This window comes from Acartia tonsa, chromosome 11 (genome assembly GCF_053477335.1).
Source record: "Acartia tonsa isolate MP-2025a chromosome 11, ASM5347733v1, whole genome shotgun sequence".
Taxonomy (NCBI): Eukaryota; Metazoa; Arthropoda; class Copepoda; order Calanoida; family Acartiidae; genus Acartia; species Acartia tonsa.
In genome coordinates, this window is record NC_137270.1 from 36,449,302 (window position 1) to 36,461,778 (window position 12,477).

Below are 12,477 nucleotides of genomic sequence, written 5' to 3' on the forward strand. Positions count from 1 at the left end.
ATCAAGCAATGGTAAATATTTTATTTCATACCTAATTAACCATTTTGACTAGGTAGGATTTCAGGAATTTTGATCAGCTAGAGGATTTTTTATGTAAAGTGTCCTAGAGATTTTTAAAACATAAACATATTTATTTTAACTAACCTATTTGAGAATTTATATTTTCTGATATACTCTTATCCAAATGATTCTATACCCCATAATAATTTTTGAAATTAAAAAGGTTTAAATGTCATCCAAGAGGAATAATGACTTTGGCCTACACTACTGTGCCAATTGTAATCTTACTTTCCACACCACATATAAAATGAAATTGTATAGCCCTGTCTTCCTCTTTTTTTCATCCTGCCTGGCTAAAATCTGTGCATGCCAGTGTTTAAATATTGGACAAATATTTTGTAACATTGTAGGAAATATTAGGCATAAGCATAAGCAGTGCAGTTTTATTGGACAAAGAACCATTTCAAAATTATTTCAAGTTTGTCCTATTCCTATTCTCTAGGGGTCATGGTGTTGTTACATTTCAGGGATATTTAGTGAAGAAAATGTCTTAAAATATATCAATTCAAAAGTTCTTTTTTTATTAATTCATATATAAAATGATAATAATTTTTGTTATTAAAAACATTCTAAAATCTTAAAATTTTAAGTTATTTTAAATGTTTTTTAGTTCGTCAACTAACTCATTATCTGAAAAGTCTGAGTTATTAGTAAATATAACTCTCTGTGGTATGAATCAGCAATTTAAATTGCCACATAGCTTCTCTCTATCAAGGTTAGCATGGCAACTGTGATTGCCAATAAATCAAAGTTGGCAATGAGTTGGCATATTTCAAACCAATATTAATATCATAAACATAAACATATTGGAGAGAAATGTGAAGGTTATATAAAAACCTTTAATTTTCAACAATTATGAACATAAATACATAAAGTTGTAATTAATTATGTAAACTCCAGGGAGTAAGGGAGGGGAAAATGGATCGAATATTCAATTTTTAAGAGTCTCAGACTTTGGGTACTAGCTTAAAGGGAATGTGCACGAATTCAGCAGGTTCTGACTTTGGGTACATACGCATCAATGCCCCGCTAACTAGCTGAGTTAGTTTTGAATATTGCAGACAGAAAAATTTGTTGTTAAATGGCTGGTTTTAACAAATATTTTTTTCTAATAAAATGTCCTTTCATGTATAGAAACTCTACTGTGATATCTATGTATTAAACAATCTAAGAAATCCTTGAATTTAGGTAGCAGTTAAAAATATATGAGAAAGGTTGACGAAGTTCTAAACATGATTTTTCTAGTGATTAATTACAGAATGTTTACTACATTGTGATGTATTGGTAATTTAATTTTCAAGTAAATGATTTTTTTTTAGAACTAATTTTGTTCTAAATTATATTACCATGATCCCTTTACAATTTTGGTCAAATTTGCTGGATAAATCTAGTTTTCATTGCTTTTCAGTGGAAACTCTTAAATTGAATTAATTGTCCCCTCCCTTACTCCCTGGTAAACTCCCAAGAAAATAAATAAGATTTTCTGTTTTAATATCAACAGATTTTTATTGTTTGAGAGTTAGATCATTTAAAGAGGAAAAAGGCTAAAAACAACAATCAAATGTATTCACTTATTCTCTAGTTATATGTAGATTTTGTTTGCAGACAAGACTGTTATTACATTTCATCAAAATTTACCAAAAGGATGATTTTTTTATATCAGTCTTTAGTTGACTGTAGTAAAAAAGGTTTTATATAAGCCATAGTTTTAATATTTGTTTAATTTTGTGCATTTTTATATGTTGATTTAATATCTTCATAATAAGTCTAAAACTCTGCTAATACAATCATTTAATAGCTTTATTAAAAAGATTGAAATGCTTTTTATAATGCCTATAAAAATTACGTCATACTGACCTACCATTGGTCATTTGTATTGTGTGACGTCATTTTCTATAGGCACTATAAAGAGTTTCAAATTAATTAATTACAATCTTTATTTGCTGTATTAAAAGTTAACCATCAAGATTTGTTTGTTGTTTGCTGAGTACTAGACAGACTCACACACCAGTCAGTCACAAATTGATTGGTAAATATCACTACACTTAGATAAACAAGGATGACATCATCCATAAAAGCGAAGCTCTGAAACGTTAGAATAAACGAACATAACACTTGTGTCAGAACCGAATAAGCAGAATATAAATGTCTAGGTCAAAACAAAATTGTAAGTAAATTTGTCAACTCCCTAAATACAGGATACTGCTTACTTTTTAAGGACTTATGTGTAAAAACATAAAAGAAATGTATTTAAAAAGGTTAAAAATCAACATGTTTCAAATGGATGTTAAAACGACGAACGGACGGACCGGCCCAAATTAAAGAAAAGATTTGCTTTTAAAAAAAACATCAATAAGCCATCTCAAAACTATACAATATGATAATTTTATACTCTTATTTCTTTTAAAATTCATGACTAAAAACTTGAATGTTTTTTTAAAAACTCAGGTTATTTTAACTTCTGCAAGTACAGTATGTATTAAAGTATATTTCATATTATTTTCTTTGTTCAATAAGAAATGACAGCACAATATTGCTGGTCTCGGCAGCCGTGCATTAGCCGTCTGTAAGCCTGCAGGAAAATCAACATTTTACAATTTTAAAAATCACCTGGAAGTGTAAACTTGACCCAAATAAAAAAATAAAAGCATCCAAACGGGTTTGAATTTAAGACATAGTCGCGGCTGAGACGCTGCCGAGCCCATAAATATTGTTCAGGAACCATTCTATAAAAGATTAGATCTATTTTGATAATTCTGATTAGATTTTTCCTACATTATTTCCCTATACATTGCTCTATATATACACACAAACACTGACAGGCCTATTGACATGTCAAGTAAACAATTTACGCCAATATACATGTATTGTCAGGGAGGGAGGGGGACATTGGACTGTAAATTACTCTGGTTCCCAAAGTTTTATAACCACGTTATCTTCTTTTTGGAAAACAAAACTGTTGGTTCTTTTGGTAATGAATGATTGAATGGTTTCAAACTATAAGTGTCTAAACTTTACAACCAATGATTTTAATCTACAGAGGAGATTATTTTGTTGATTATCATTGGGAATGTATATCAATTTATCCTTTAATATCCCTGTGTTTTGTGCAGTTACGTTGTGTACAATTTATTCAGATTATATATATCTGATAATTCATACTATCAAAAAATGCAATAAAAACATTTTGATATTACGTAAATAGTCTTCAAATAGTTTTAATGGTATGAAAAGTAAATTATAATCAATCTAACGAGATAGCTATATAGTAGATAAAACCAGAGAGAGAGGGGACAATAGGATGTTCATTACGCTAGTCCCCAAAGTTGTTTGATAACGTTCTATTATTCGTTGGCTTAACAACTTTGGAGACTTTAGAGAATTATGATTGGTTGCTTCATAAATTTGGGTATCAAACGCTTTTTTTTTAAATCTACAGAAAAGGTAATTTTGTGTATCATCATTGGCGGTGTACATTAATTTATCGGCCTTAGTCTTATACTTTTAGCTACCTGAGAGAGAACAGTTTGATTCAGTACCATATTTATAATACTTCCTTTTTTCCTAAACTGATGAATTCCAGTTGTGTTTCTTACTCAGGGTGGACTATACACAATCTCAGACAACTTATATGAATGTTATTCTTAAAGTTATAGGTAAGACATTATCATTTAAAAAATGTATATTTTCAGTAGCGAAGCTACTCTATAACTCGCATTGTCACGTTGTCTGGCAGCTATATTTGGGTAAAAAGCATTTTTATCCCCTGCTATTTAAGAAAGACAGCTTATAATATTATGGGTTTTTTTCTTTTTTTTTGATCTGCTTTTCATAGACCGGATTATAAAACTTAAATAACGCTTCCTTAAAAATTGTATAATAGTTAATCAAACCGTTTCAGAAATCTCAATTAATACACACAGACACACATTCTTATATTTTATTTACAGTGCCCCCAACAGAGGTAGAGATCCGTAGCAGCCAAGGAGTTGAGTTCAAAACGGGACAACATGTTGGACCACTCAACAAATTCTCTTCTCTTACCCTATTCTGTAAGGCTATTGGAGGTAAGGGAATCTTAATAAGAGGCAGAACAACGAGGCCTTTCTATAATTAGGGTCAGTCCGCCCGTCCGTCCGTCAGTGCGTCCGTTCGTCCGCAACGGTTAGCTCTTATAAAATTAGTCATATTAGTATTGTCCTAACGATTTCAGACTCTCAGCAGGGCGATTTCGATATAAAAAGCGTAGCAACTTTACAATACATACCAGAATGTCCGTATGTCTGTTTATAACGTGTTGATTTTTATCTTTTTTAAAACAATTTTTAGTCATGTTAGAATTGTCCTATTGATTAAAGCTTCCTAAAAATTATATCTTTTGTAGCTGGTGAATATTGTAGAGAAAAAAGGAATGTAGATTTATTTTATTGTCACTATCCCCCCCACCCCTCAAAAACAGGTTGTAAATTAAAGCACTTAAAGGTCACTTGAGTTAACAACTATATTTCCCTCAATAACAAGTTATTGAGTTCTAATATTGAATGTTCAGCTCTTGTCATTTTATATTTATAAAACTTTTTTATCAACTTTGTGATAAAATCGCATAATTGGCCACTGGACAAACCCTCCTACCCCCCACCTCTGCATTTAAATTTTTTAAAGTAAAGCCCCTAGAGGAAGCGATTACTATGCAGTATAAATTGATTAAGATTAAAAAAAAAAAATTGTTTTTGGAAAATAAAGTAAATTTAAGTGGGTTGATTATGAGGGGTTCAATAACGGTGTAAGGGAAATTGCCAACTTTTCAAATGTTTAAAGTTTTGGGTACAAAGAGGTGTTTGTACCACAAGGGTGCATAATAACCGCAAATTAAACCTGATGAACCTAAAAAGCGTTGACCTGTTACACAAAATTCAATCCTTTAATAAAATTAATAGGATCTATGTCTGTCTGTCTGTGTGTACCGAAGGATCTTGCAAACCAATGAGCCGATATTGTGCTCCTTTACAGTGTAGCTTCTCATATGTCCTGGGAAAGATTATTTCAGGGAAGATACCACCAACCTCCCATCACATTTTTTCTCCTAAAATTTAAAGTGTGGATATTGGTAGGTCCTCCCCCTCCCCGCTTTTCAAGTGCCCCAAGAAGCCTCTGGAGGCATTGCAGCTGTAGAATGCATGGTTTTTGTTATACTAATTTTTATATGACTGTACGAAAAAAATCATAAAATTCATAAAAGTAAAATCACTAATTTCTAGCTTTTATTGAAATAATCCTGGCGTAAGTGTACATTTAAACTAAATGTAGTTATTGTTATAGGTCAAAACTTACTTTAAACTTTGGAATACAGGGTACCTTTTTAAACGGATCATTTCGGCTTATTTTTTTTATTTACATAAATGATATCGAAACTTACATACCAAATATAAAATCTTTTCTTTTGTTTATTTCTAACTTTAAAATCAAAGAATTAGAAGGTTTTGAAGTTTAGAATTTGCCCTAAAAATCTCAGAAGCCAGCCCAACAATTTAACCCTACTCTTACTAGTAAAGTCACGTTTTTTTACGTCTCTAGTGTGGTCCAGACTCGAACACGAATCCACCCCGACACCAAGACGACACGTTACCAATTTCGGGTATATTATGCTAAAGTTTTTAAAGTCAACTATCTAAAATATAAATCTCCCGACAAAAAAATATACTTGTGTTGTGGACACTCTGTCTAGCAAAGTAAAGTATTGATTATTTTATTGAAAAAAGGAAAAAATGCCAATCTTAGTTTGGAACTGTAGGTAGTCGATTCTCTCTTTAAATTCCATTTTTACATTCTTTTAATCTTATATTTGATCTAATAAACTTATAAAAAAACTATTATGCCTCCAGAAACCCTACATATATCATACGAATGAATTTAGAATACGCGGATATTGTGACAGGTAGATTTTTTCTTTAATTTAGGTTGCTAATATAGTCCTCATATATCAATACGTTCTTCCATGGTCAGGGAACGGAAGGGGATGTGGTCGAGTCATAAGGGGGGATAATGGATGTCGTTATAATAGCCAGCTGGGAGAAACATTTTATCAGGGTATGCTAGAATCCTTTATATTATCCACGTATTCTAAATCCATTATCATATCCATATGTTGGAAGCAAGATTTATTTGTATGTTTTTAATTTGTATTTTATAAATTGCACGATGTACTTGTTATCAATAAAGAAAACAGCACAAAAATTAATTCAATCGGTTAAAAAGTTCGTGGTTAATAGTTTTTCTGTAGGTAATATCTTTTTAATTCGCGTAAGTTTTCTAATCCTTACAGATAAACATCAAATGTTTTGTTTTATTCAAACTGTTTATAATTCATAGAAAAACATCAATACTACAAAAAAAAAATTCCCAGTATGGCTTCAAAACCGATTAATATCTGCTGTTAAACGGTTCACAAGCAAACTGAAAAATCATGTATAGCATCATATTACAGACAATTTTACACTAATATTAAAAAAATACTACCAGCTTTGTTAAGAGTTAAGACTCTAGGGGGCTAGGTGTCGCTTCGGGTACTAGACCTTTTTCCACGCACCTTGAAACATACATACAATACTTATGATTGCGTTGTAAAGCGTCCATTTACCCATCAGACAACCAACTCTCTGAGATACACGACCTTTGTCTGAGAAGTCCCAACTGTGCATGGTCGCGAGTTGCGCCTGTTTTGGGCCAAGGCATTCCCCCCACTCTAACTATTTACGTCGCACACCTGACATAGTAGCAGTGGAAACCATTTTTAACGTCTTTAGTTATGACGCGCTGTCGGAACGAGATTCGAACCTATCACCTTCCCGACGACGAGCGGATGCGCTACGTGTTGAGCCACGGTCGCGTTTCAATACCAGCTTTGTTAGCTGGGACATTTCGTCGTATTTTTTTGCCGAAAATTGTCTACAATTTTTTATTGTAATATCCGCGGAAAGATGTCTATAATACTATGCGATAAATAACTATTCATGAGCATAGGAATGTAGAATACATGTTAACATTTTAATTACCCTAATATAATTGAAATAGAAAAAAGAACAAAAAAAATAAAATTGAAATAAAAGATAGAAAAGGTGCAAAAGTTTTCCATCCAAGTTTAATAAGTTTCATATAATAGTATTATATTTAAGTCTTACAACAGGATTAGCGAATTTTAAACTAACTTTGCAAAAATGACTGAGATGGATAAATATTCCAAAAAAGTTATCTATTGGACATTTGTTGTTAGTGTTAAAAAAGGACAATTATACCCATAAAAACATATGGAAGTAAAAAAAGCCCAAATACTATACACTAAAGTATCTCTTAGATTTTTGGGCAAGGGTTCCTCTACACCCCTTAAAGAAATCTGTAGATAATAACCCCCCTAATAAAAAAAAACTTTTTCTTTTTAAAAGTAAATAGTAGTGTATAAACATTCTAATAACATAAATACTATTATGTGAAGATATTCATACCTAAATAAAGTTCCAGAGCTGGATCTTTAAATCATTTTAGTGGTGACGCCAGATCGGGGTGAAAGCCAACTTTCCACCAATGTGAGCACAGCATTTTATGAAATGCCGCGCTGTGATTGGCTGAAATTCTGCTCACCCCGATCTGGCTCACCACTAAAATGATTTAAAGATCCAGCTCAGGTTTTTTCATTGGTTATAGAGTTACTTGACATTAAATGGTGCTTAAAGCAACCGAAATAGAAATAAAATTCAGCTAATGGTAGATTTCAAAATTTGTACGTTATATAAAATGTAACTAATTTGGAAATCTTTTTAAGCAGATCATTATCCCTATTTAAAATTATTGCAAGTCACAAAGTAGTGAGATTTCAAACAAAGTTTTGTCTGTGTAAAAGTATTCTATAATGAACAATGTATTTAGTTGTGGTATGAACAAAGTTAATACAGTACAATAGCGCCTATACAAAAAATTACGCCAGACAATACAAACGACTAATGATAGATCATTATACAATTTACAATTGGTCAATATAAATGTATATTGGCTTTTCATTGGTTATTTGTATTGCATGACGTCGTACTTTTTATAGGCACTATACATTGCTTCCAGTATAGATTAAAATTTTGGGTAGATGTTTTAGCTTAAGTGGTTGAAATAGAAATCCGTGCAATTGATACATTCTTTCAGCTCTCATTAAAATTACAAGGTTTTTTAAAAAAATAATCAACTATGATACTATTATTATTCATACTAAATTTATTAAAGAACTTCAAAACCTAATATTTACATTTGCCTTTGTTAAAATATTTACAACGAACTGTATGAAATGAAATTTACAGCCCTTTGTTTATACGTAAGCTACTTAAATTTGGAAAACTCCGTAAGTCATTTTTTAAAAATCTGCGAGAAATTTTTCGAAAAATCTGCGAATTCTTTAACATGTTCAACACATTAATACATTAAAAAAAAACCAGTTTATTACAAGCATCTGAGTATTGTACACATCTGTGAGTTGGTAATTAAATATATAGTTATACTCTACCCCTTTTCTAATTTTGCAAAGAATTTTTTCATTATTCTAAGGATCTGGATGATAATTAGAGTCAAATCATAACGAAAAATGTTTCTCTTTTTTTCCTTTAAAATCAAATAAAGTTTTACTATAAGAGACTATAAGAAACTATTAAAACAAAATCATTTATACGAGGGATAACTGTAAATTTCAGAAATATAATAACAAGCCATTTAATAATATAACTTAGAAAAAAAGGCTCTGCAAAAATTGTAATGCCTTTGAAGTTGTTCTTTTTTTTTTACAAAACTTTCTATTTTTCATAGTATTATTTGTTTTGGGGCGAACATAATACACAAATAAGCAAATACATTTGATTTATTTACTTTAAAGGATAGTCAACGAAAAAATATTTAGTTAAAGTTTAAAAATATAATTGTTTAATATTTTGTCAGGGTGGCAAACTTCCAAAGTAATCTGGTTCAGAACTGGATTGACAACAAAAATGGAAACGTATTTTTAAGGGTTGCCAACACAAATAGTGATATAGTACTAAAATATTTTTATTGATAATAGGTTTTCAAATTATAAATTTACTATCAAGTGTATTTTCAGGTTGGCCAACTCCAAAAGTGATCTGGTACAACTAAAATGTTTTCGTGAAAATGATGATTGTTTTCAAATGAAAATTTCATCCAAATTGTTATTTCAGGGTGGCCAACTCCAAAAGTGATCTGGTACAGAAATGGAGTCATGGTTGACAACAACTTTGCAGCTGTCAGTACGGATGTTGTACAAAACCGGTTAACAATTGAAAAGTAAGTTAGTTTTCTTTTCTTTTTTCGTATCTAATATCATTAAAGGTGATTTGTAGACTTTATTTAAAACCAAAACCAATCAGGGATATATTTGAATAAGACAATATCCTAAAAATTTATATACAGTACAAATAATGTTACACAAAATTACCTTTTTTGTAGATTAAAATTTTAAAACGTATGGACACACAACTTAATAAACCAACGAATTAAAATAAATAAATGTCACCAAAGTTGTCAATCCAACGAATAAGGTAATATTATAAAACTTTGGGGAATTAACAGCCCAATGTCCGCTCACTCCCTGCAAATCAATGCCCTAGTCATCCCAACTGGAAAACTGCTAACATCCTAACTGTAACAGACAACCTGCCCTTTATTAAATGACTTTGACTAAAAATCATAAAAGCCAAGCTATTTACCAATTCATTTTTATTTTATCATTTTCCTTTGTCTAATTTGTCACTTGAACTCTAATTTGTCACTTAATTTATAAGATAAAAAAATATACAGAAAGAAAAAAGTAAGAATAAAATATTCATGAAAAATCTGTATTTTTGTTGAATTGAAGAGAAAGAAATTCAGGGAGGGAGGGGAAATTGTGCTGTTTATTACACTAGTACCCAAAGTTTTATGGTAATGTTTTCTTATTCGTTGGCTTAAAAACTTTTTGGACTGTAAGTGAATTTTCATTGGTTGGGTCATTAAGTGAGTGTCCAAACGTTTAAACCTCTAATTGTAACCTACAGAGTGGATAATTCTGTGTATCATCATTAGGGAAATACATCAATTTATCGGTCAATGTCCCTTTTCCCTTTATATCCCTGGATAAATTGCACAATTGTTGGAATCAATCTATTTTGCTTATGTATATTGTGTGGTGTACTATCACTCCCGCATAAATTACTATTACCGCTTTATAACAATTTATCCTAGGAATCATAATTAAAAAAATCATACGAATAGGTTTGTTATGTCAAACAAGAAACTAACAATCAGTTTATTATACATGGACGTACGGATTTCCTGGTAAAGATAATAGAGTTGCTAAGCTTTCCAAATCGTTCCTAACTGTTATAGGAATCATCATGCAAAGTTTGAAATCAATAGGACAATTCTAACATGTATAAATAAACGAGGTATATGTTACAGACGGACAGACAGACGGACTGAAGTTCATCATAGAAACGCTTGCTCATAGGAATCATCAATCTAAGTTTAAAATCAAAAGGACAATTTTAACATGCCAAAATTAACTAAATTATGGACGGACGGACAGACGGACTGAATTTTATTAGAACAGTTCGCTTTTAAAACTGGGCTCTTATACGGTTGTGATAATTCGGCATATTGTATACGGATGGGAATAAGTTCAGCTGGGATCTATATAATTTATTAATCACATTAAATTTGGTATTTAAAGTTTGGCCTTTGGATAGTTTGGTGTATGCCTGTGCGACTTTGATTTAATAACAACCGATTTATAATTTAAATCTACACAGAAAAAAAGGTTTTTCGAGATCTAATGCTTCGATGCAAATTGATTTTAATCTTTCGGATTGACTTATCTTACTTTTATTAGAAAAAATCTATGAACAAAGAAAATAAAATCTTCGAAAATTGATACGATTGTAAGAAAAGGTGTAGAATGAACGTGGATATTATGGCAGAGCAAAAATTGTCGTCAATTTAGTTAGTTATTGACCATGTAATTAATTGGTCAGTTCGTTCAAACAGAAGTAGAGGAGGGGATAAGAGGATTCACTTTATAAGAGTACATGATTATCTGGTGTAAGATCCAAGTATTAATAAATGCATTATTGTAAATGTTCATCTTGAAGATACAATATAGAGAATATTTAAATGAAAATCAGTACTAGTTAACTAAATATACCACAATGTATTTACTAAAATATATTGAATTGATGAAATACAGTATTGATAATCTATCTTGTAAAATTTTAACAATAAGCTCAATGTAAAATTTTAGTAGCGAATTTACTATATTACATACTTTGTCTGTTCGTCTGTCATTCAGTTACGCTATGTAACAAAGAGCATCCAGTTCGGAAAGTTCGTCTGTTGCTCATGCTTCAAAAGACATAAATACTTATTTTTGTTTTATGAATTATCAAATATTCTACTAATATCTTTTTTTTTTTTTCTTTATGACAACTAAACATCTGCGCTATTCAACATTATTCAACCATGATGTTTTAGCTCTGCTACTTATGGATGTTTTCAACCTTATTTCCAATATATTCAAAATGTAATTTAATATTTTTTAAAATCAAACTTAATGTTTTTTTGCTTCTAGTCATTGTGCTTAATAAATAAAACTAAATTTTAAGTTGCAAACGAGACAGTGGCGTGCGAAGCACTTTGTCTAGGGGGGGGCATTTTGAAGATTTTGTAAAATTTTGCCCCCCCCCCTAAATCAAAGTGCCCCGGGGGGGGACTTTGCTTTAGGGGGGGGGGGATTTTGATTATATGTACTAATTTTAAATAAGGGCGTTTTAAGGGGTGGGATTATTTGATTTTGGGCCTCCTAGTCCTTATCCCTTCTTCCCCATCCCTTCCCCCTTCCCTATTTCCCATTTATATCCCCCACCTCTTCCCCCCCATCTCTTCCCCCCCATCTCTTCTCCCCCATCCCTTCTCCCCACCCTGCAATGACCGAAGGGAAGGGAGCTAGAAAGCATCTTCGAAAAAATAGTACAGAAGATAAATTAACCTTTCCCCCCCCCCCTCAACCACAAAACATTTTTAATGGATGGAAGGGGATGTTATAAAATCTCAGCAGGAAGGATGAATAACCCCATTAAAAAAAATTGAAGGGGGGGGGATAAAAACACTCATTTTGGAAATAATTTACCAAAAATTAACCTAATATGAAAAAATGATTTTAAATATTTCTTTATTGTATGACAACAAGGATGACAACATCTTTAAGTAGCAAAGCACAAAAAATCATTAATAAGAATACAGACAAGTAGATTTAAAGAGCATCTGTTGAAATAAATATATATTTTAGGTAGAAAAAGTCAAAAATCCTTTTTTGTGTATGTTGTGTGATGACAGTCAAAG

The 12,477-nt window shown here is 31.2% G+C and overlaps 1 protein-coding gene across 1 annotated transcript in view; it reads left to right on the forward strand.

The window, feature by feature from the left end:
* The window catches only part of LOC145331729 (neural cell adhesion molecule 2-like), a 146,288-nt gene that overhangs the window by 32,281 nt on the left and 101,530 nt on the right, over positions 1 to 12,477 (forward strand). Inside the window, exons 7-9 of the mRNA XM_080176549.1 lie at positions 3,658 to 3,716; positions 4,011 to 4,127; positions 9,285 to 9,390. Coding sequence (XP_080032675.1) covers positions 3,658 to 3,716; positions 4,011 to 4,127; positions 9,285 to 9,390 — 282 coding nt within the window. The remainder of the gene's footprint in view (positions 1 to 3,657; positions 3,717 to 4,010; positions 4,128 to 9,284; positions 9,391 to 12,477) is intronic.